The sequence below is a fragment of the Amyelois transitella genome, chromosome 12, assembly GCF_032362555.1.
Source record: "Amyelois transitella isolate CPQ chromosome 12, ilAmyTran1.1, whole genome shotgun sequence".
NCBI lineage: Eukaryota > Metazoa > Arthropoda > Insecta > Lepidoptera > Pyralidae > Amyelois > Amyelois transitella.
Genome location: NC_083515.1, coordinates 8,643,155 through 8,666,346, shown reverse-complemented (window position 1 = coordinate 8,666,346; position 23,192 = coordinate 8,643,155). Strand labels below are relative to the sequence as shown.

General features: G+C 36.4%; 2 protein-coding genes across 2 annotated transcripts; both read right to left on the bottom strand.

Moving 5' to 3' along the window:
• Positions 1 to 1,125: 1,125 nt before the first annotated feature.
• LOC106142639 (zinc finger E-box-binding homeobox 1) lies at positions 1,126 to 17,456 on the bottom strand. Its single transcript, XM_013344481.2, has 13 exons — positions 17,303 to 17,456; positions 14,310 to 14,448; positions 13,214 to 13,319; positions 12,395 to 12,496; positions 11,721 to 11,810; positions 11,265 to 11,347; positions 10,571 to 10,699; positions 10,094 to 10,177; positions 9,407 to 9,560; positions 8,474 to 8,705; positions 6,439 to 6,605; positions 5,841 to 5,995; positions 1,126 to 5,537 (listed from the first exon to the last, which is right to left on the bottom strand). Exons 2-13 carry the CDS (start codon positions 14,430 to 14,432, stop codon positions 5,415 to 5,417), a joined length of 1,548 nt encoding a protein of 515 aa, XP_013199935.1. The 5' UTR covers positions 14,433 to 14,448; positions 17,303 to 17,456; the 3' UTR covers positions 1,126 to 5,414.
• A 774-nt stretch (positions 17,457 to 18,230) lies between these two features.
• Positions 18,231 to 18,956, bottom strand: LOC106142436 (uncharacterized). Its single transcript, XM_013344185.2, has 2 exons — positions 18,733 to 18,956; positions 18,231 to 18,646 (listed from the first exon to the last, which is right to left on the bottom strand). Exons 1-2 carry the CDS (start codon positions 18,819 to 18,821, stop codon positions 18,343 to 18,345), a joined length of 393 nt encoding a protein of 130 aa, XP_013199639.1. The 5' UTR covers positions 18,822 to 18,956; the 3' UTR covers positions 18,231 to 18,342.
• Positions 18,957 to 23,192: the final 4,236 nt, after the last annotated feature.

Below are 23,192 nucleotides of genomic sequence, written 5' to 3'. Positions count from 1 at the left end.
AATAGGACTTTTTGGGGATGCTTACCTTATTTTAGCAGGTGTGGCCACTTTTCATAGCGTTTTATTTGGTCGTCAGAGGCGAAAATATGGGCGAGAATGAATGGCGGAGTGCGCGAGTGCAATGCGCGGTAGCGCACGCATGCGCGAGATTCTCCGCGGCCGAGGGCTGCGGAGTGGGCACGGGGGCTGCTCCACCAGCGCACGTGTCTCCTGTTACTTTTACTTTTTTAACTTGCAATTACGATGCAGCTTTATTTTTAGAGAGATAAATGAACAAAACCTAATGAAAAGATTATACTTATTCAAAGAGTGTCCAAACTCAACAAATAAAACCAAATTAAATCGCGAGTAGGTATAGTAATTTATACCTAACAGTGCTTCCTCAAGCTAGTTAAGTTTTATATTATTAAAAGCAAACCTTGTCAAATTAAGAAATATCTTGGAAGCTATAATAACTCAAACTCTAATAAACAAAACGTTTCATTCATGGAACACTGCGAGTGAGGCGAAGGGGGCCCCACACCACCATCAAACGTGACCATAGGGAAGGGGTAGACATATTACACTTTCCCATAGACTGGGAGTAAAAACGTCGGCCTTACATAAATGGACCTGACACAGGCATTTCAAAATATGAAAAAGGTCTGCCTGAAACAAAGGGGAATTTTTCATATTACAATTTTTATAAACAAACTGCACGTGACCTATCAGTCTTTTCAAGGCTGTTGGCTCTGTCTAGCCCGCAAGGGAAACATGACTATATGTATGTATGTTATGTATGTACAATTTTGTTTATTTATATTGGCAGGATATAATTACCTAAATAACCAATTAAAATGTAGTGGTATATCGATAAATAATAAGTTATTACTTGTAAAAATGCTTTGTGGACATTCTGTATTACTCCAACTACGACAATACAAAAGAAAATAACATATTTATGGTTTATCAATATTATCTATCTTTCTATAAATTTAGTTTTGGTGTTCTGGACACAATCCAGTTTTACAAAGTTAATATTTTTAAAAATTTGTAATATTTTATATCAAACATTCAAAAGCAAAAATTTTAAAGCGATAACGTAAGGGTTTCAAAAAAATGTGGAGGTAATAAATAAATACAGGCTTTAAAAAATCAGTGATTATATTTTATAATCTCATCCTCTTAATAAAAAGGTTCCATACAAAAGTCTATAATTACAACTGCAATTGGAGCTCACTTGTTTAACTCTAACTACCTTAAATCAAACTTTTCTATAAATAATAAAACTAATAAAAAAAATATACAAATATGTATGACATGGGTAAAAAGTTCTCTGCAATTTATAATAACATTTAAAAATATGCCTAATAATCTGTGAAATATAAACATTTGCGACAGATTGTCATTCATACTTTACAGATTTTACAGTTTTCACAATAAGAATCATGCACCACCAAGTCACGGTATTGAATTCTACCTATGTTACTAAAACAACTTCCATTTAAAGACAATGTCTAATATGTTCAATATGTTACTAACCTACATATCAACCAATGAATGAATCACAAACATGTGGTATATTCGAGAAAAATGTGGATAAAAGGTTGTTAAGCATACAAATAAAAAAAAAGTGAATAACAAATTCCATATCAAAGAAACATTACTTGGAAATGATACCGATTTATTCTATGGCATTTCACATCAAAACATATATATGCACTATATACTTACTATTGCTATAAACGTGAAGGCATATTTAGTTCCATTTGGGCTCGATAAATATTGTCTACATTTCACAAGCAATGCAATGGAAACTCAGACAAATACCTTTATTTTATGATTAATTAACCGTCACGACATTTTAGGATAGCGGCCATCTTCGTAAGCTATTAAAGTTAATTTTAAAGTTTTTGAACAAAAGAAAAACCCGAACGGTAAGTCGAGTTATACAAGCGACGGGGACTATTTAAGTTTTTACAAAAATCGATGATTCCCATAATCTCAACGTTACATCGACTACATTAAAGTATTAAAGCACCATAATTTTTACTTACATAGGGTAAAGAAAACAATATAAAAGGTTAACATACAAAATCATTTTTTAAATAAAAACAAACTGTATCCTACTATGATCAGAGAAACTACGTCTTGATTTTGGTTTGCATGGAACGCGCGACGGCGTTTTAATCGCCGGAAAAACTATCGCTGTATCGCTTTTTGAACGTGAAACGGGAGATAATATTTAGCACGATAAAAACGGTCAACCTTGTTACGGAGAGTGAAGTATCAGAACCATATATATCATCCAAATGGTACGACGTAGATATATTGCGCAAAGATGTTCTAAAAAGTAAAGGAGCCTCATGAGTTACAGAACTACCACTTCAATATAATAATGCAATATAGCGTAAAGTACCACCGAATCAAACCGAATGTTAACTCAACAACGACCTTATTAAAAGAAAATTACACGTAAAATACTCATTCCTCGCGCGAAAAATTGATTTCCCGTGGCAAATGCGAGTGTGAATCGGATCGTGGATTCAGCAGCTCAGTGGTAATGCTGCGAATGTAAAAAATAAATGTGCCAATAGTGTGTCGGTGAGTGTGGATAATTTCTGTAATTCCGGAGTCTGTGCGACACAGTAAAGACAAATTAATGGCATATATTTTTTACAAATTTAACCCGCTGATATCATTTAATATTTGGCCCAGATTTTGCGTACGAGTACGAGCGATGCTGAATTGATCAAGTAACAAAAATATTAACTATACTACACCTACATTAAAGCTGACAATATTAATACATATCTTGTTTAAAAAGTAGAACTTAAAATCTACAAATAAAAGTAATGCGATGATAAAGATAGCACAGTATAACTTGTGGATTGAACAATGAATTTTAGTAAGTAACGCAGGTCTCGATAGCTTATCGTTTTTTATGAACTTAAAATATAATCAATTTCTTGTTAGTAAAAAGCTAATCTTTTTATAACTGAGACAATTATTATTAATAATGAAGAAAACTGGATCATTTTTTTCTGTTTTTATTTATCAAAAATATAACTTAAATCTAAATAATTATTTTAACATGCTATAATTATCTTACGATCCATTATAAGTCATTTTTAGTGAAAATGAAACTTGGAAAATTAGTCTAAGCGGTGGTAGAGATATGCCTTGACTTTGAGAGTGGCGCCACTTTCGCCTTAGCAATGAGTATACTTGATCCAAACCTTTTTTAAAGAAAAATAAATAAGGTTCAGATGTAAAATGGTATAAATATCACAGTAATGATATCTAGGTGAAGTACTGTGGACACTGCAGGAAGATTATTTACACATGACTTAACAATATCTTATTTTAAGAGAATGTAAAAATAATGTAACTACATATTTAGAAAAAAATTACACTACAATAGAAGTTTTACAAGGCAAATAAAACAATCACATTTCCAATATTTACAATGACCCATATACAACTTTTTGTTGTTATAATGATTTATACCTACATGTTAAATGTTAATTATGAAAACTAGCCTCCTATTGATGGTTTTAAAATTCTTTTTCACATGATACATAAAACTTTTATGCATTTGCAATATTAACAAATGTACTTAAACCTACATGCAAAAGTATTAACTTTTATGTTAAAACAGCATATTATGAGCCATTTAACTTAGCAAATATTTATTTCTTGGGTAAACAATTAAAATTCCACTTTGTTACAGTTAACAAAAAATACTTGTAAATTTCTACGTATACAAGGTATATTTAAGATAATCTACCTTAATACTGTCTGTCTGAAAAAAGAAATTAAAAAACTGGGTGTCTTTACAAGAATAGCAAATAATTATCACTATTTTTCGCTGCCTTAGTCATACATATCTTTACTTAAACGTAAAGTTTTATAGATGAAATCATGATGCAATAAAAAACAAAAAATAATAATAATATTTAAGATGTAGATAATACAATTTTGAGTTTTGCCAAAAACTACGGTGTCATAAAAACGACGAGAAATCACAAGAAACATTGGATTGAGTGGATGACAAATATTTGAAATACATGACTTTTATCAAACACCAATTCACCACACAAGATCATTATACCCTGTTATCGTTCAAATATATTTAAATTCGAAAAAAATTTTTTTAGAAAAAAGGAAACTTTAAAAGTACCTATACCTGAACAAATAATGATTGGATCTTTTCAAAACACATAGTTTTGTGAGCAATACTGAATCAAATTAAGGTATATTTATTTATTGTTAATACTCCATGTACAATATAGCAAGCTGTTAAGTTTATAAGAAAATCACTATCCAATGATATGAACAGCTAACTAGATTCCTAGGTAACAAACTTTCTTAACTGTTTATTTAAAACATAATTTTAATGCAAAACGGCTCAATGATATGTTTAATTTTGTTAAGAAAAAACTTACCGTTGTTATTTCTAAATAATAATACATAAGCCTTTACAATATTAAAAAAAATACTTCCTTATATTATTTTGGAGTGTTGGCTTTTTGTCATAATCGATCGAGCAGATAATACTTCCAGCAACAAACGGGACAAAAAATGTTAGGACCTATTTACACTTAAAATTTATTTCTTGGTCCATCACAATGTCCTAAATCTTAACATCCATGTCACCAGTTCCTTGTGCTTCCACTTTTGTCACAGTCGCTATGCAGGTCGAAAAAGAGGTTCTACTAAGTATGAAGAGACCTGAACAACATTTTAAAAGCATATCTTACTTTGAAGTACACTGTTTTGATACATTCAGTCTGTGTGACTTAGAGTCAACAAGCATGTTACTCATTAGTCTGCAGTTAACAGTAACAATTACTGTGAAAAAATAACTGGAATATCAGTATAAAAAATAATCAAATGACGTATCTTTACATCTCTTTCTAATTACACCAAATAGAAAGAGATTGAGGTGTATGGAAAACTGAAGGTAATTTTAAAAGTAGTGTAACTTCCCCATTGGGTATAAATTCCTTGTATAATATCATACAAACCTAAAAAAGCATCATCAGGTGTGTCACACACTACATCTGTAGATTATAGCTTGATCTCTATAACAGTTATCAAATGCATATTTTTGAAGCTTTTTGTCGCATTTAATATATTTACAAGTACAATTCATCATTATAGTTCCATCCTGCTGTCACGAAGATAAAGCTATATTTTTACTGATGTTCACGAAGACACAGATGATTTAGTATCGTCACGCGCATCAGACTTAAATCGTCTCGCGAATTTACACAGAACTTTACACAAGACCGAAGTTATCGTCACACCACCAGAGTGAACTTATCCGCGAGCACTGTAACACTAGCGTGAAGTTATCCGCGCGAGTATTGTTGCTCCATCGGGGAGTTGTGGTGACGTCACTAGAGTGCCTTGTCGCGGCGCCCGCGCGGTCACGTGTGCTGCGCGAGCAGCGCGTCCAGCGGCGCGTGCGCGTGCGCGGCCGCCAGCGACGTCACCACGTGCGGCGGGATGTTGATCTGCACGGGCACTTGCACGTTCGAACTCGTCGGTACCTGTTGCCGAAGACAAAATTTACTTTATTATTTATATATTTGATCTAGAGTCTGGAGAAGGCCTGTATTCTTTTGAAGGTACTACTTTGACGAAATATTCGTATTGAAATAATTAGCTTTACATTCATTCATGTTTTTCTAAAGTAGACAATGTGCTTCTTCTCCACATGCGCTTTGGAAGCGGTAGTAGTTATAATTAGATTTAAGTGATATGACATCAATAAGCGATACCTTGTATTGTGAAAATTAATCTATTCTATTGTAAGTCTCGCGGGCGAGCTGCAGGTGAAGCTATATACTCACGTGTATGGTGATCTCCGGCAGCAGGGTGGTGGAGTTGGTGGTGGTGGTGATGGTGGGCGCGGGCTTGGCGTCGTGGTCGGCGGCCGCCTCGTCGCGGGCGCGCTTGTTCTCGTGGAACCGCATGTGCTTGCGCAGGTGGTCCTTGCGGTAGAACCCTGCCAGAGAGGTGGAGAGATGGAATTAGACACTACTAGCGACCCGCGTTTGTGATTTAAGGTGAACCAAGTCACGGATAACAGGTAGTAATTATATAATAGTTATCAAAGAAAAATCTGACGAGCTTGCATGAAAAGTTTTGAATGTAGATGAACCCATGTCACATTCCTGCACATCTCCGTCTTAGCCCCCGAGTGAGTAAATGACCGTGTGTAGATTGTGTAGATTAAAATGTTCCCGTCTCGTAAACTCCTCGTTCAAGAGAGAGCAGGGGAAACCGATGAAGGGGAACCTACATATTTTATATTTGATCATTTCACATCCAGTTGCATTTGTATGTGCAGGTTCCTCATGATATTTTCCCTTGCCATAAGAGCATCGGTTGGTCTTCAAACTAATGTACATAACTTCGAAAATAGTCTTTAATAAGAATAAAACATACCCTTGCCACATTCCGTGCACATCTCCGTCTTGACGCCCGAGTGTATGACCGTATGGAGATTAAGATGTTCCCGTCTCTTGAACCCCTTGTTGCATACACCGCAGACGTACGGCCTCTCAGGATTGTGGCCCATTTTGTGCCTCTCCAAGTGCTCTTTGCGTTTCAAGCTGAAAATATATACAATAATTTAGTCAAAAAGGCATTATCTTGACATCATCTTGATCTCTTCTTCTTCAAAAAAAAAAAATAGTCTAAGAACAACTCACTGCAAGAACCTTAATCCAAGCCTGTCAGCATGTAGCTTTTGCAGCTCATTTCTCACAAACAAGACTTACCCACAGCGTAATGGCTTAATATTCTTTGCTTATAACAATCAAGGCAGAAATCTTTTGGCATGAGACTATAAGCAAATGAAGATTTATGCACTCCTATTTATTCACATGTTTTTACTAGTGTCCGACCGAAGGTCTATTTTTGGCCGAAGCCGAAGCCGAAGCCGATTAATCGGCTATCGCCACAACCTTCGGCCGAAGCCGAAGCCGAAGCCGAAGGTTTATATTCTCTCAGCACTCAGTAATTAATTTTGTTCAATATTGTCTACAAGCTACAATTAATATTAAAATCATTTCAAAACCTCAATATTGAAGGTTTATATATTGACTGTCTCATATAGAAGTTGATGATATATCATAGGGTGGTTGGTTTAGAGATAAACTAGCTGTTGCCCGCGACTTCGTCCGCATAAATTTCGAGTTGAATTTTAATCATACAGTCAGATACAGACAGACAAAAAATGTAAAAAAAAAATTCTCTATCCGTTTCAGTCAAAATATTAAATGTACAGAAAAAATATTTTTACCGTTTCATTATATGTAGTATTTTGATTTTCAGTTTTTTTACATAAAATACTCAAACAATACAAGAAAAATATATTTTTAATAATAAAAAATATCTTGTAATTGTTGGGATTCGAACTTGGACCGCCAACTTCACAGTCTCACGGGCTAACCACTGGACCATCGAAGCCGTTGCGTTGGTGTCGAAATTAAAGTAGACTACATACATATGGTCACGTCTTTATCCCTTGCGGGGTAGACAGAGCCAACAGACTTGAAAAGACTGAATGGCCACGTTCAGCTATTTGACTTAATGATAGAATTGAGATTCAAAAAGTGATAGGTTGCTCGCCCATCGCCTAAAAAAGAACCCAAGTTTGTAAGCCCATCCCTTAGTCGCCTTTCACTTATATTTATATGTTATAGGTATAATGCCGTCGTATAATGATAAATGACTTTGAATTTTTAATTTCGTAACTTATTTGCCGGCATACTGATGCCTTGAGTTCATTCAAATGTCGATAACTTTTTTTTTTGTGAACCGATTTTGATGAAACAAACTTTAAATGTTATTCTGAGTTAAAACAAAGCAATTGGTGAAAGTTTGAAGTAAATCGGTTTAGTACTTTCGGAGATAATCGTGATCATACATACAGACAGACAGACAAGAAATTAAAAAAAAATATTTTTGCTTTCTATTATTCATTCTAAGTGTCCCTCTATCCATTTCAGTCGAAAATACTAAATGTACAGACAAAATATTTTTACTGTTTTATTATATGTATAGATAAAAGTTTGTGATTTACCTACTGGTAAAAATAATGATTTGATTTCTTACAAAAACACTCGTTTAAATACACGTACGGACTTGTTTTGATGCATGCAATCAGCAATGTGATATTTTGACAGTGACTCCCCGCCGCCTCATGACTTTCGTAACAGTTCGTTCAATCTCGACGGTCGCTCGGACCTTCGGCGAAACCTTCGGCTTCGGCCGGATTTTGGGCCGAAGCCGAATGTTTCGCCGAAGGTGGATTTTTTGGCCGAAGGTGGCCGAAGCCGAAGCCGAAGCCGAAGCTTCGGTCGGACACTAGTTTTTACAAACTCACCATAATCCTACAGGGGTTTGTCTCTGCATCTATGATCTCAAAGCTGGATTGAGTAAGCCAGGTATTTACAAAAAAAAAAAAAATACTCACCCCGCCCCACAGATGCCACATATGTACCGCCTCTCGATCTTGTGCACAATGAGATGCATCTCCAGCTGTTCCTTCTCCGGGTAGGCCATGCTGCACTCGGGGCAGCAGTAGATGGGAGTGCCGTCCTCGGCCGTAGCGATCACCACTTGCCCCGGCTTGGGCCTGGCCGGACGGGGAGGCTTCTTCTTGTACTTCTTCTTCTTCTTGTTTTGAATAATTTTCAACGTGCCATCTGGAAGGAAATTGATCTGGTATGAATTGGTGGGAAATGATAGGCTATTAAATCTGACATGACGAATTTTTTAAAACAATAGAAGAAGGAAAAGAGAGATAGAAAGGGGAGGAGCAAAAAGTAAATATTGCATGTTGTTTGTTTGTTGCAATACAAACAACATGCAACAAACAAAGTGAATGGTGGTAGACCAATTTGTTTTTATATATATCCCGCCAAACGCAGCAGTCTGTTCAGGTAAGTTTAGCTGTTACTAAGTTTAACCATCGTCTGTATAAGCTGTGTAGAAATCCATTGACTTTTATCCACTATCAGTTAACTATTCTGGTTTGGAGTCTGGATGCCTTTAACCATGTGGCCCATGTGTTGGGCGAATCATAGGTTTTTACACGAAGCGACTCCCAACTGACCTCCGAAACCTTTGCAGGTAAACCTAGCTTGTATTAGCTCGATCATGGTTACACATCCAGTTGTCTGAATGTGCAGGTTCCCTCAGTTCGAATACTCAGTTTCATCCGGTACGCCCGTTCAGTTTGAATACTAACCATAAGAGCATCGATTAGTATTCAAACTGATGTACATAACTTCGAAAATAGTCATAGCATCATGGCATAGTGACAAGTTGCTAGCCTATCCAGCCTAGACATCCATGGTAAAGAGATGGAGGGATCTTTGTGAAAATATAATTAGAAATAACGAACCTTCCCCAAGTACGGCCTCAGCCAGCGGCTCCTCCTTCTTGTCGTCCTCCTGCTCCATTTGTATGACGACTGTGTTCGTCTGTATGTCCGGCTTCTTGTCCACCGTGTTCAATCTCAGAAACTGTTGCAGGGACACCGGTAACGCTTGCGTTTGCTGGAAGAACATTTTATACATACATAATACTCGAATGATCACGTTTTTATCCCTAAAGGATGACCGGTAGAGAATGCTATAAGCATTAAGTTCATTTATTATACATTTAAATTTCAATAATTTAAGGACGTCCTGGTAATGTATGTAAATTTCAATATAATTTTAAATCCATACATATAATAAAATAATACCTAACCGATGACTGGTACTCTTGGGAAAATCTATGTATATGAGGGAAATAAGATCAGCAGCAGCCAAAAATGTGCATTTTTGAATTTCCGTCTGTATGTTTGTACTCGCAGAACACGAAAACTATTGCTCCAATTTGAGTTTGGTATACAAAGGCCGACTTATACCATTTAGGGATCCAGTCAACCATAAAATAACTTAGAGGAGAGTTACTTGAATTGGTATACAAAAAATTTCCCCTCCGCTCTCTAAGGGGCCATACAGGGGGCTAGCTTGTTCAGTGAACTTTTAGTGAACGAAGTCGCGGGCAATAGCTAGTTGAGAAAGATATAAAGTGTCAGTACCTGTGCTGGTAACGTGTTGAGATACTTGATCAGGTCTTGGTTAGCGTTCGAATCCCACGATACTTCCGCGTCTTGAGAGTTCTCCTGTTGGACATTAATCTCTATTAAATAACGATGGTTAATCTGAGACAAACTAGAGAAAGACAAAATAAAAAAGAAGATAACGCATATAATGTCTTATAAACATTCGTAAATAGACCAGCTGGCAATCTACCTAACAATAAATGTTTTTTTTTTATAAAAACAAGCATTGCTTTACACCTAATCACGTCTATATCCCTTGCGGGGTAGATAGTGCCAACAGTCTCGCAAAGACTGAAAGACCACGTTCAGCTGTATGGCTTAATGACGGAATTGAGATTCAAATATTGACAGGTTGCTACACAATCGCCTACAAGAATCTTAAGTATTTAGCCTATCCCTAGTCAAGAAATAGGGATGTGACAATACATTTGTAACAACAATAAAAATACTAACATCCTCGTCCATATCCTCGCACTCCTCTTTGACCACGACACTGGTGACTCCAGAGCTAACATTGTTGTTGTTCAGCTTGGCTTCCTCCGGGGAGTTGATGATGATCTGCTGGTTCGGAGTGATGAACACCTGAACAAACAGAATATATCTTTCTTTATAAATAAATTAGCGACGGTAATATTTATAGATATATAAATCTTACTCAGAAAACCCCTATTTCCAAAATTTCAAACAGCAACAAAATGCATTCCCTACTTTTCGAGATTAGCGCCTACAAAATGCGAATGAAGCCAATGACCTGGCGCTCACGATTGGTGTGTCAGGTTTTTACACGAAGCGACGCCCGTCTGACCTCCGCAACCTTTGCAGGGGAACCTAATCCATATTGGATCGATCATGGCAACACATCCAGTTGCCTGAATGTGCGAGTTTCCTCACCGTAAGAGCATCGGTAAGTATTCAAACTAATGTACATAACATCGTAAATAGTAATTAGCACATGGGCGAGGTGGGATTTGAACCTGTCTTTTATGCGCATCACGCATTTTAGCCGGACACTTCACCGATTCGACTACCAAGACTCTCGTCGAGTGACTCAAGAGCAGAAAAGTTTGTCAGTTTAAAAAATTACAGAGTAAGTCCTAATATAAATGTAGAATGGTGTCTCGAAATCTAAAATCACTCCAAGACTGACCTGATGCTGCAAAGGTTCCTTGGTGTCCTGTGTTTGTTGCTGAGCCATCTGCATATCCTGAGGCAGTAGCAGTTGTAGCTGACCTGAAACAAAAGTTATTTATGTCAGTCCTGAAGATAAAGCCCTTTACAAATTAAATATTTTTAAATTGATGCATATGTTGAATTAGTGTCAATTTTATATCTGTATATAATTATATAATCTGTATTTAATAATACTTCAATCGTTTGCTTAGCTTCAAGGCGCCTTTTTATTTAAAACATCTGCTACATTAACACCGGAGGTCCCCGGTTCAAATCCCGGCCGGGGCTGAGTCTTGGATGTCTATTTATATAAGAATTTATTATAAAATATTATACCGTTGAGTTAGTATCACATTACAAGTTTTGAACTTACTTCGAAGCTAACTCAATCTGTGTAATTTGTCCCGTATATATTTATTTATTTATCACTTACCATCAGATGAAATCGCATTATGTTGCACTAGTTGTATACCCCCGTTGTCGTTGTTTTCTGGCGAATACGCGACTGTGAGAACAGCACCACCTAAGAACAAAACTCTATGTAAATCTACACATATAATAATTAAACAAAGACTTAATTTATATTAATCCATCCAGCGTTATATTATAAATGCAAAAGTGTGCCTGTCTGTTACGCTTTCATGGCAAAACCAATTTAAGTAAAGAACTAGAGTCCAAACATAGGCATGGGTCAATTATTTTTGCATTTGTGTGTATAAAATGTGGGGGTAATACTTGTGTGTTTATATTTTATGACAATTGCTTTCAGGTTCAAACAGTTGGACCGATTCTAATAAAATATGGTATGTACATATATAATTAAACACCAATATTTGACAACATGATGAGAATTCGGCTTTTGCTATTTGGCTGTTCTAAGCTAACAAAGTTGCAGGAAAACAGCTTGTAGGATATATTTAGGAAAGACATGATGTGAATTTACATGACCATAAGAAGAATTAGCAACTTTACATTTCGTGAAAGGTGACTAAAGGATAAGCTTATCTTGGGATTCCTCTTGTAGGCGATGCTACCAACCTGTCACTATTTGAATCTCAATACCATTGTAAAGCCATTCAGGCTTCGATGTGCCTGAAATGTATTTACCTTGTTGGAAGCCCGGTATTTGCATCTGGAATTTCTGTTGCTGGGGCTGCAGCGTCAAGTTGGGATTCAGCACCTGGATCTGAATGGTCTGCTGAGGGTCACCTGCAAACCGAAAGATAACATGTTACTATTCCGGATACATAATTAAATTTTGTAATGCAATATGTACAACTAAAATTTTAAGTGGATATCGCAAAATGCGATAGGAGGATTAAGCACTTTATGAGTCATTAGCAGGCCGGTTAGAATCTTGGAAGAAGTGCGCTGCTCACGCGTTTGCTCCCTAACAGAGCACCCTTTCTTGACTCCCTACAAAAAATCTATATATAACTATAACAATCTGAATTCTATTTTTAAGACGATGGGATAGCCACTTGTCACAATGGGAATCTGAATGTAACAAACATAAAGATGGCTCTTCACAATTTTTCAACAGAGCAGTGAAATAAATAATTTTGTCTAAAACAAAGACGAGAATTATAAATCTACATATATTGATTACTAGATAATATTACTAGTGATTAATTGGGCTAGTATAATTAAATAAGATATTTTCTTTTTACGTTAATAAGCGATTATTGGTAAAAGTGGACACTTTTAGCCATGATTTATTAAATTAGTAAATTACATTACAAATCCAGTTTTACCAAGCCATTACACGGCTACTAATATCATCTACTAAATTAATGTACAAAATTTATGACTTTGTTTTAAATACATTTTTTTATTTCAAAATAAGGGCAACACTGCGCCATTGATAAATGTACAATGGCCTAACAGCCGTACAGCTGAACATGGCGTTCTGTCACTCATACGCACCCGGCTTGGCGCCCGGCAGCGCGATGGGCACGGAGATGATCTGCGGCGCGGCCTGCACGTACTGGACGCCCTCAGCCATGCCCACGCCGCCCACCATGCCCACCACCTGTATAAACAAACGAGACATATACAAAGTGCCGTGTGGTCCCCGGCACCAATACAAAAAAGAATAGGACCACTCCATCTCTCTCCCATGGATGTCGTAAGAGGCGACTAAGGGTAAGCTCATTAACTTGGGATTCTTCTTTTAGGCGATGGGCTAGCAACCTGTCACTATTTGAATCTCAATTCGATCTTAAAGCCAAATAGCTGAACGTGGCCTATCAGTCTTTACAAGACTGTTGGCTCTGTCTACCCCGAAAGGGATATAGACGTGATTATATGTATGTATGTACGAACATATATAAAAAAATACAGGAAAAAGTAACTTGATCAACATATAGGGCACATTTCGTCTTGGAAGCGACGACATTTGAATAGGAAACCTTAAAAACTATAGTAACTATAATTATAAACATGGTAATTAACTGTTATTACCAAAACTATTGAGACTTGTCTTGTTGTAGTTATATCTTCACACACTTTCACTTGCATTACAGATACCAGATTTCAAATTGATATCTTTAAAAACTACCACTAGCCCGCGAGTTCGTTAGCTGCATAGAATGTTTTTATCACCCATGTGACGGCTTGTTTTGCGCAGTGGTTGAGTTATTGTTTTCATGTCCCAGGTTCGAACCCCAGCCAATGTTAAAAAAATATAATGTTTTCTTACTAAACTGGACCTTATATGTTAATTTCAATAGAAAAGTAAAGTATTGTGAAGTTAACAAACTTAAAGTTATATTATAAAGAGTTATACATTTTTTTAATACAATATTGGATTAGGCATTCGTCTTTTGTAACTTTAGTTTGTTTCTATGGGCTTCCTTCGTAAATACTAAAATGATGAATAAAAATTCATCATTATCCCATTGTAGGCTATATGCTTATGTAACCTGGGCGAAGCCATGGCGGGTCGCTAGTAACCCATAACGCAATTCTCGAACTTTTTTTAAGATACACAATCCGTGCAATTGGTCCTGTATATATTTACCTGTGATAGTGATGTGCCATTGTTTGACATATTCTGCTGTAGTTTAGTGACGGGTAGCTGGCCGCTGGTGGTCACAAAGTGGGTCCCAGCGGTGCCCACCGTTGAGAACGTTGCGAAATTCATTTCAGAGTCTTCGTCACTGTAAAGTTAATGTGATATGGTTCATCAATAAGGTTGCAACTTCAAATGTAAAGAAACTTTTATTATTTTAATATTTTAAATTGGACTAGTTATAGTTAAGGGAAAGCCTAATGAACTTGGCATTCTTCTCGCAGACGGCTAGTAACATGTAACTATTTCAATCTCTATTCCATCATTAAGCCATACAGCTGTAGCGGGAGCAATGATTCGGCTCGACCACCACCAAAGGGAAGATCTTCCGCCACGATGTTGTGTCGGAGGTTGTACATATGCTCCAATCCGTGAAATTTTTGCATGGCCGATTTAGACTATTCGCTATTTTTGACTTATGAAAGCCATTATTGGTTTTTGCTGCTTTCAGTGTTTTTAAGCAAGGAATATTGCACAGATTAGTGTCAAAGTTCCTAATCTCCCATCTCATTCATGTACTCATCTTAAATCTCTCTCTCAATATATGAGTGTTCCCAGTTACACTCACTGCTATGCCATCTTACATATAAAATTATGAATCTTTATCATACAAGGGAGAAATATATTCTAAATAATATGAGTTGTGCAACAGCATTTGCTTGGACAAACTCGATAAATATGAAGAGTAGTGATCTGGACCGTTCATTATCATCCTTGTTGTGATTAAACTACATCACATCTCTACTCACAGTGACATATACCCTTGCTAGCTTGGGTCATGGTAGTAAGTACTTATTCCCTCAAAGCTGGACCAAATACACCACTCATATATGTACCTATATTGGTTTCTAAATAAAATTTTATGCCAGAATTTAATGAATAGGTAGGTATGTTGATTATATAATTTTTTATATATTTTAAATGTGTGAAATAATTGTTTTATTCCTTTGTTGAGAATAATATAAAGCAAATCTTATTTAATTTGTACAGGTCAGGTGCTGATATTTTATGGCTCTATTTGAAATCAAAATACTACTATTGAATGTGTGTAACACTTTTATATTATGTAATGTATAATTATTATTTCTAGCCTTAAGCAGGTAAATGAAAGTTGCAAAACCTCATTTCAGCAAGTTGTTGCACAACAGTGAAAGTAGGATGTAAAGTTCTGACTCGGCTATAAGGATATCTTCTAGAATCTATGTACAAATATCATTGTAACTACCTATGTAATGTTTTGAAATTATGAGTTGTAGCAAATAGCAACAGATAATATAAAATTATACGAATAAAATATTGAAATATTGCAGCCCGAGATGAATAAAATATTTAGTTTTAATATAATAATAGTCATTTATTATTAAAATACTCAAACAATAGCTTTAGCCACATATTTCTAATTAATCATTGGACAGACACCAAGAAACAGGTAGAATTGCCAAATAGCATACCAAGAGGCATCCTCTCTTGTGGGCATATTCTGCATGTCGCACATGATGACACCCTCCGCTTCGTCGGCGGCGGGAGGAAATTAAAAAAAAAATGTTCCCACTCGTATCATTCACAACACACCCGCGGTATCCCCACGGCCCTCCCCCTCTCCTCCGCGCGCCGTACGGGACTATACTGGAATGGTAGGGCACATACTACTGCCAACTACCACAGACTACACAGCACTAAAATTAATTCAGTGAGAGGCAAGATGATCGTCGGCAACTACTAATAAGAAAGTAGGCTAAAGAAAGTTTTTTATGCAGACAAGATAGTCGACTGTAGAGTTGGTTACACACTGCCAGACAATTGGACTGTGTGTATGTGCTCTAACGTGATTCTCACTTTCTCTTTAGTGTACTTTCACAAGACACACGCTGAGGTGTGGTTGTGGTTCAGTGGCTGCACGGAGCTGATTGGGTAACTGCCATGCTGGGCAAATTATAAGCCCGTATAAATATTTATTTTATATTTATTCAATTATTATATTTAAATTATAAATAATAATATTTTAATTGTTAATTTTCACACAATTTTATTTCATTTAATCAGATGAACAACCTAATATTAATCATTAATCATAACATATAAGGTTTCAAAAATAATGAAACTGTCAAGCTGAAGAAAAAGTAGGTCATGATATATTTTTTATATGGTTTTTTATTTTTATGAAAATCAATTTTATAGCCATTTAACATAAGAAAATGTGGCATTTAGCAAATTTTTGCAAGAATTATAAACCTTTACAGCTATGCTCGTCACCTTGGAATGCCTAACAAACAGAAAGTTTGGGAATGAGGTCATCAAGCTGAATGCCGCTGACCTCTTAGTTTGCAGCCTTAAACAATATCTCTGGTCAATTTAAAACTGTGAAATAGTTAATTTTAAGACTTGCTTATATTAATTCATCTCAACTCATATGTACCTACTTAAGGTTATTATTCTTTAGAAGCTAAGTTCAATGTGTGCCAAGACCACAGGCCAAGACAAAGGATTGCCAACAAAAATGGTCGTAACATTTTTATTACGCAATTACTTAGAAAAACAAATATCCAGGGTACCTATATATTTAATTCATAATTTTTGAAGGGTATAATCAAACTCAAGATCAGACGGCGCAGGCTGTTCACCCCTACAGTACATTTGCCCCGCTGACAGCGGGTCGGGTCATCAAGCGCGTCGCGACCGCGCATCCCCACCAAAGTGCGAGATCCCCTCCATGTTTTTACACCAAATCACTCCCGCTCCCGACCGTACTCCTTCCTCTCCAGCGCCAGGAAAATCGCGAGAGGAGGGGTAGCACGCGGCCCTCACGGTAGTCACGGTACTTGTGTCTGCATCAGACTTAGCTCGCCACGCGCCCGTATAACGGTAAATCGGAGTACCGCTTTCATAAATAAGGTCATGGATATTTCTTGCAAGTAAACAAATCATAAAATAAAATCACTTACCTACACAATAGTAGCTTCACATATACAACAGATTATTTGAGAAATACTTCTAATGCATTTAAAAAATCCATAATTTTACAAAATAACACGACACTTGCTTGCACCTTCACTTTTCGCATTTACAAAATGAAGTCGATCGCCATTGTTGTTTAGGTGGTTTTATACATTTGACAGCAGATGGCGTTTTTGACAGCCAATTTTCAATTTAAATTTATTTAATTCAATTAATTATCACTTCACTGATTGATAATATTTTAGTAAAAGCTTATTTAATTGGTCAGATATGTTTTTTTTTGTTTTAATTAATCCATTTTAAAAATCACTACAAAAATTTATGAATGAAACGTAGAAATAGGCATGGGCCGTACTCTAAGAAATCATAGTACATGGTCGAGTAAATACCAGGATCAATAATTATACAGGTTTTAAAATACTTGGTATACTATCAAAAGAAAAAAGACTAATATGCTGGAATTGTTGTGAGCAACATCTATTGCATATTTTTTTTATCACGATGAGGAAACACCAGCCCTACAAAAATAAGATACAGTTCAGCACAGCAAATAGGAACAAACTAACGAGGGGGCAAGTCCGAGTAAATACTTTATAAGTATTTTATGGGAAAATAATCCTAGTAGTTATGAAAACAAAGAAGTGCAATGGGTTGAAAAGAAAAATACTTCATGTAAGTGCAAGAGTTGTAGTTGTACAAGTAGCACATACAACAAGATCCAAAACATGTCGGTAATAAATATTAATTTTCTATTTAACGTTGATGTGGGTTGTAATGTTTTCAATCAAAATCATCAAAATCTGTGAAATGGGTTAAGAGTATTACGATCTGCGACCTAGTAATGTATCCACACGGTAACGGATACCTGGTTTTAAAACGCACATCCCTATGTAGCAGGTACCAATAAAAACATAGTTTACAATTTACAATACATACTTAAGTTTAATGTTTCTATAAATAACTTTAATTTAAAGTAAGCATAAAAATAATTGTAGGTACACAAGACATTTATATCTAGGAAGTTATTCTAAAACGGGAATTGCTGACCAGATCTCTGTATTCTCTCTAAATGCAATTCAAACAAAAGTTTGTTTTCATAAAAATAATTGCTCTCTGAAGAATTAACACCAGGATCATAACTTGGTCTTCTTTCAGAGTTTGGTGGAGATCCATGGGGTGAGGTAATTCCATTCTCCGTAGCTATGCCGTTGAGCCTTGTATCTTGGCTGTGTGAAACTGTTGTACTTGAAAGGTTATTATTGATGTGTAAATTGTTGATCCTTTTTGACAACGGCATAAACTCACAAGTATCATCTTCACGGGATCTTTTTCTAGAAAAAAATAAACATAGGAAATTGTATGAGAATTTTATACAAAGCTAAAGTATATTTTAAAAACAATGAACTGTCATGTGCACCTATTTTCTGTCATTGTCCTGAAGCTATAATTTGCATTGCTATCAAGGTAAGCATTAACGTGAACAGTGTAATCGTTCTCAAAATTCATCTGATAATTAATTTTCACGCCTTATGATGAAAGTACTCAACAGAATCGGAAGATGATTAATATTATTATGTTGTTGAATGGAATGCAATGTTTGCCTTAACTAATTGTGATTTGCACGCATTGACAATCAGTTGTTCTAATTGACATTGAGTGAAGAGTATCAGGCAGGGCATAGACTATACCCTGGGGTCTTCGACTGCACTATGCCGCATAGTGCAGCCGAAGACCCCCATATTCAACGTATTTGTACACGGAATTTAATAACATTAACAACGGAAGAGGTGCTTCAATTTAGTTCATGCAAAACCCCTGTCGCTTTTAACTCGTACAATAACTTTTTGAGAGTACACACAAATATAACCGAAATCAAAACAATCAATAGAGATTTACTTATAAATTAAATATCTACTAAAAAGAGTGCCCGAAGCGTAAAAAATGAATAAAATCTCTCAATGACCGAATGGATTTCAATGATTTTATGTTAAATATCTTTTACATTATCACGATTACACTATTGTGATTAGGTAATACAGGTAGGTGAGATCAAATGTTTCATTTAAAATGACAGGTAGTTTTAGGCCAATAAGTCGGCCGTTAGGTAAATTCATCGAATTCTATTTTAGTGCTAGTAATATTATGGTAATAATTTTAAGTAAATGCGGATTATAGTACAATTTTTGTCAATAATATGGTCCCATCTGCTAATGTCAGACACGCTTCACATCAAATCATAAAAATCAAAAGGGGGTTATTTTTATATTGCCAATATGAGGTCCAAGCTTGGTTCAGGGTACAGTTGAGTGGTGAATAACATAAAAAAGTAGACTTGTAAACCTTAACTTTGGCACTGGTCCGTCTGGCTACGCCTCAATTTCAGAGTGTTAAAGTTATATATTTTTACAATATCAGTATATTCTGGGTTATTTTTTGAGGTAGATGTAACATCATGTAAGCTTTCTACACTCTCACGCTTCACCAAAAGATGCCGTTAGTAGCAAACTCAGTAAACCAGCAAGTTGTAGTCACAGATAATAATATGTCTAAAAGTTGTGATTTCACTTCTAGGAGCAATTTGCTGGTTTACTGGACTCTCCAGTAGGCGAAATAATGAGTTGAGCTTGACCGAGTGTTAGCAGGTTTGTGGGTGGCGTTTAGCAGAGAGATATTTACATTTAGGTATATATGTTCACATACATAATTCACATAATTTTCAATATACATATTATCACGTCTTTATACCTTACTGGGTAGACAGAGCCAACAGTCTTGAAAGATTGAAAGGCAACGTTCAGCTGTACGGTGGATAAATGTTGGATTTAAATATTAACAGGTTGCTTAGCAATTGCTTCAAAGAAGAATCTTTAGTACCTACTTATATTTTTTTTTCCCTTGATTGACTTATAATCTACTACATTTTTCGCTTCCAGCTGATTGTGCGTATCTGATCTAAAGTCGATAGCTTGAACAAATTTATTTATTTGTAAGTAGGTAAGTAAAAGCGGAAACTGATTGCTGCCTGACATAAATACAGCTCAAACCGCTCGCTGGATCTAGTGTAAGAATTTGATTAGCATGCAGATTGCTTAAAAGTTATCTAGTCTAAATTCTTAGGAAATGGAATTCTTTGAAGGCCTATTGTCCTACACTGTATTTCATTAATTTGAACTACTTATCATTACATACATATGGTCACGTCTATGTCCCTTGCGGGGTAGACAGAGCCAACAGTCTTAAAAAGACTGAATGACCACGTTCAGCTATTTGGCTTAATGATAGAATTGAGATTCAAATAGTGATAGGTTGCTAGTCCATCGCCTAAAAAAGAATCCCAAGTTTGTAAGCCTATCCCTTAGTCGCCTTTTACTTTTTGTCCTATTATTTTTTGTATTGGTGCCGGGGACCACGCGGCAACTACTTATCCTTTGATTGTATTTTATTTTATTTTAAAAACTGCTCGAGAAGTGAAGCAAGTGTAAGTACGTTTATCTTTGTTACTAGATCGATGATTCGGACGCAACTGCCATAAATGGAAGATTTTCCGCCAAGCTAAGTGTTATGCCTGGGGAATCGCGGCTCCGAAGATGTTGAGTCTGAGGTTGTTTATATGCTTTGATACATACATACATACATACATATGATCACGTCTATATCCCTTGCGGGGTAGACAGAGCCAACAGTCTTGAAAAGACTGAATGGCCACGTTCAGCTATTTGGCTTAATGATAGAACCGAGATTCAAATAGTGACAGGTTGCTAGCCCATCGCCTAAAAGAGGAATCCTAAGTTTATAAGCCTATCCCTTAGTCGCCTTTTACGACATCCATGGGAAAGAGATGGAGTGGTCCTATTCTTTTTTGTAATAGTGCCGGGAACCACACGGCATATGCTTTGATCCGTGGAAATTTTGATGTAGCATCGCTGATATTGGCTGATGGCGTCGCGTGATTGGTTGATATGTCTTGTGGCGTAGAGATGTCTGCGTAATTCTTTTTGCATAATGTCTCTTTAGCAAATTCCTCAAAAGGTAGAACTCTTGACTAGACTTACTACACCATATAAGGTCCGCTGTTGGTCGCTTATGAGCTATATAAAGCTGACTTGCAACGTCTCATTACAAGCTGTATATGGGAATTGAGAACAGCTCTCGACAACCATAGTCTGTTTGACCAAATAAGACATATATACATACAATCTCGTCTATATCCCTTGTGGCGTAGACACAACAGTCTTGAAAAGACTGATAGGCCACGTTCAGCTGTTTGGCTTAATGATAGAATTGAGATTCAAATAGAGACAGGTTGCTAGCCCATCGCCTAAAAGTAGAATCACAAGTTCATAAGGCTATCCCGTAGTCGCCTCTACGACATCCGTGGGACTGAGACGGAGCTACTAAGGGAAAGGCTTATAAACTTGGGATTCTTCTTGTAAGCGGTGGGGGTCATTTTGCCATACAGCTGAACTGTTGGCTTTTCAAACTCCGCAAAGGATATAGAGGTGACTATATTTATGTAGGTACGTATGGTAACCGAGAATCTGGAATGGCTACGAGATTCACATAACATACTTATATCTGTTAAAGCATTTAGAACTTATAATGGTGACAGAGGAACAAACAAATCAGGAACGAAGATCAGTTACATATCATTTTATTTATTATGTAAACCCCAATAAACCCACGGGAACAGCAGTAACATAATTAAAACGATACCATAATGTCCCTTTCACTGTGCACCTTATCTATGCTAATTTTATGAATATTGACCAAGAAAATTAAGCTCGAAGAACGGGCAAACAGATAAACATTTTCTCATTATATTATTTGCTAAGAACTTTTTTTAATATCAACCCTAATTTTGAACGCGACGCATCGGCCCATTAACCCATGCTTCGTTGGCTGGTGCTAGAATTCTCCTAATATGGCTGCCGAAGCTACTGGATATGGCCAAGAAATTAAGAGCCAAATGAAGTTCATACTTACATACATAAATGTTGATCACAATTCCCGGAAAACAAAGAAGGGCAGAGGTCGTTTGCTGATATTACATTTTATCAAAGAACCACAACAAGACATCCCAGGATTGAGTGAATATTTTCAAATTGGGGACTATCTTCTTCTTGCGACTATAGTCCCGGTTGCATCCTCACAACTCTGGAGATGAGCCCGGGGTAAGCCCTTGACCATCCTGGATTGTGCGAGTCATGTTTTTACACGTACCGACTCCCATCTGACCTCCGCAAACTTTCCAGGGGAACTTAACCCGTATTGGATCATATGGTTTCACACCTAGTTGCCTGAATGTGCAGGTTTCTTCACCGTAAGAGCATCGGTTAGTATTCAAACAAATGTACATAATTTTGAAAGTAGTCATTGGTACATGGCAGCGGGGGGATTCGAACCGGTGCTTTTATGCGTAACACGCGTTTTAACTGTGCATCTTACCGATTCGACCACGGACACTCTGAATCGAGGACTATCATGGCAGTGTAATCTGATTAAAAAACTAAAAGCTTGCTATATCAGCGGAACAGACAGGAGCTGAAAATCTCCTCCATTTTATTACAAGCTCATAAAACATGCCGCACCTTCTATTGTCATAAAAAGGCGTGGGAATAGGCGTGATCCAAATAACCTAATTTTAGGGTCATCGATATCTATCCGTCTGTGACAAATTGCCACTGGTAGCTTTCATTAATTTTCAGAAGGGACTTATGAATACATATGGGTGTACCCACCGTACGATACACCACAGTACGAACTGATACACCGTATACACAACTAAATAAGCAATATACCATTATTTGTATCTGAATAGGGGAAAGCGATTTTTATTATGAAGTTTTGGATAATATACTGTTGGCTCTGTCTACCCCG

Bases quoted from the DNA above. Each gene is read 5' to 3' on its own strand.
- LOC106142436 (XM_013344185.2), bottom strand. From the start codon at position 18,821: ATGAATTTTGAGAACGATTACACTGTTCACGTTAATGCTTACCTTGAT. The intron at 18,647-18,732 runs GTGCACATGACA...ATTTTTTTCTAG, and splicing joins AGGACAATGACAGAAAATAG to AAAAAGATCCCGTGAAGATG.
- LOC106142639 (XM_013344481.2), bottom strand. From the start codon at position 14,432: ATGAATTTCGCAACGTTCTCAACGGTGGGCACCGCTGGGACCCACTTT. The intron at 10,700-11,264 runs GTCAGTCTTGGA...CTGTTTGTTCAG, and splicing joins AGGAACCTTTGCAGCATCAG to GTGTTCATCACTCCGAACCA. The intron at 9,561-10,093 runs GTACTGACACTT...ATGTTCTTCCAG, and splicing joins TCAACACGTTACCAGCACAG to CAAACGCAAGCGTTACCGGT.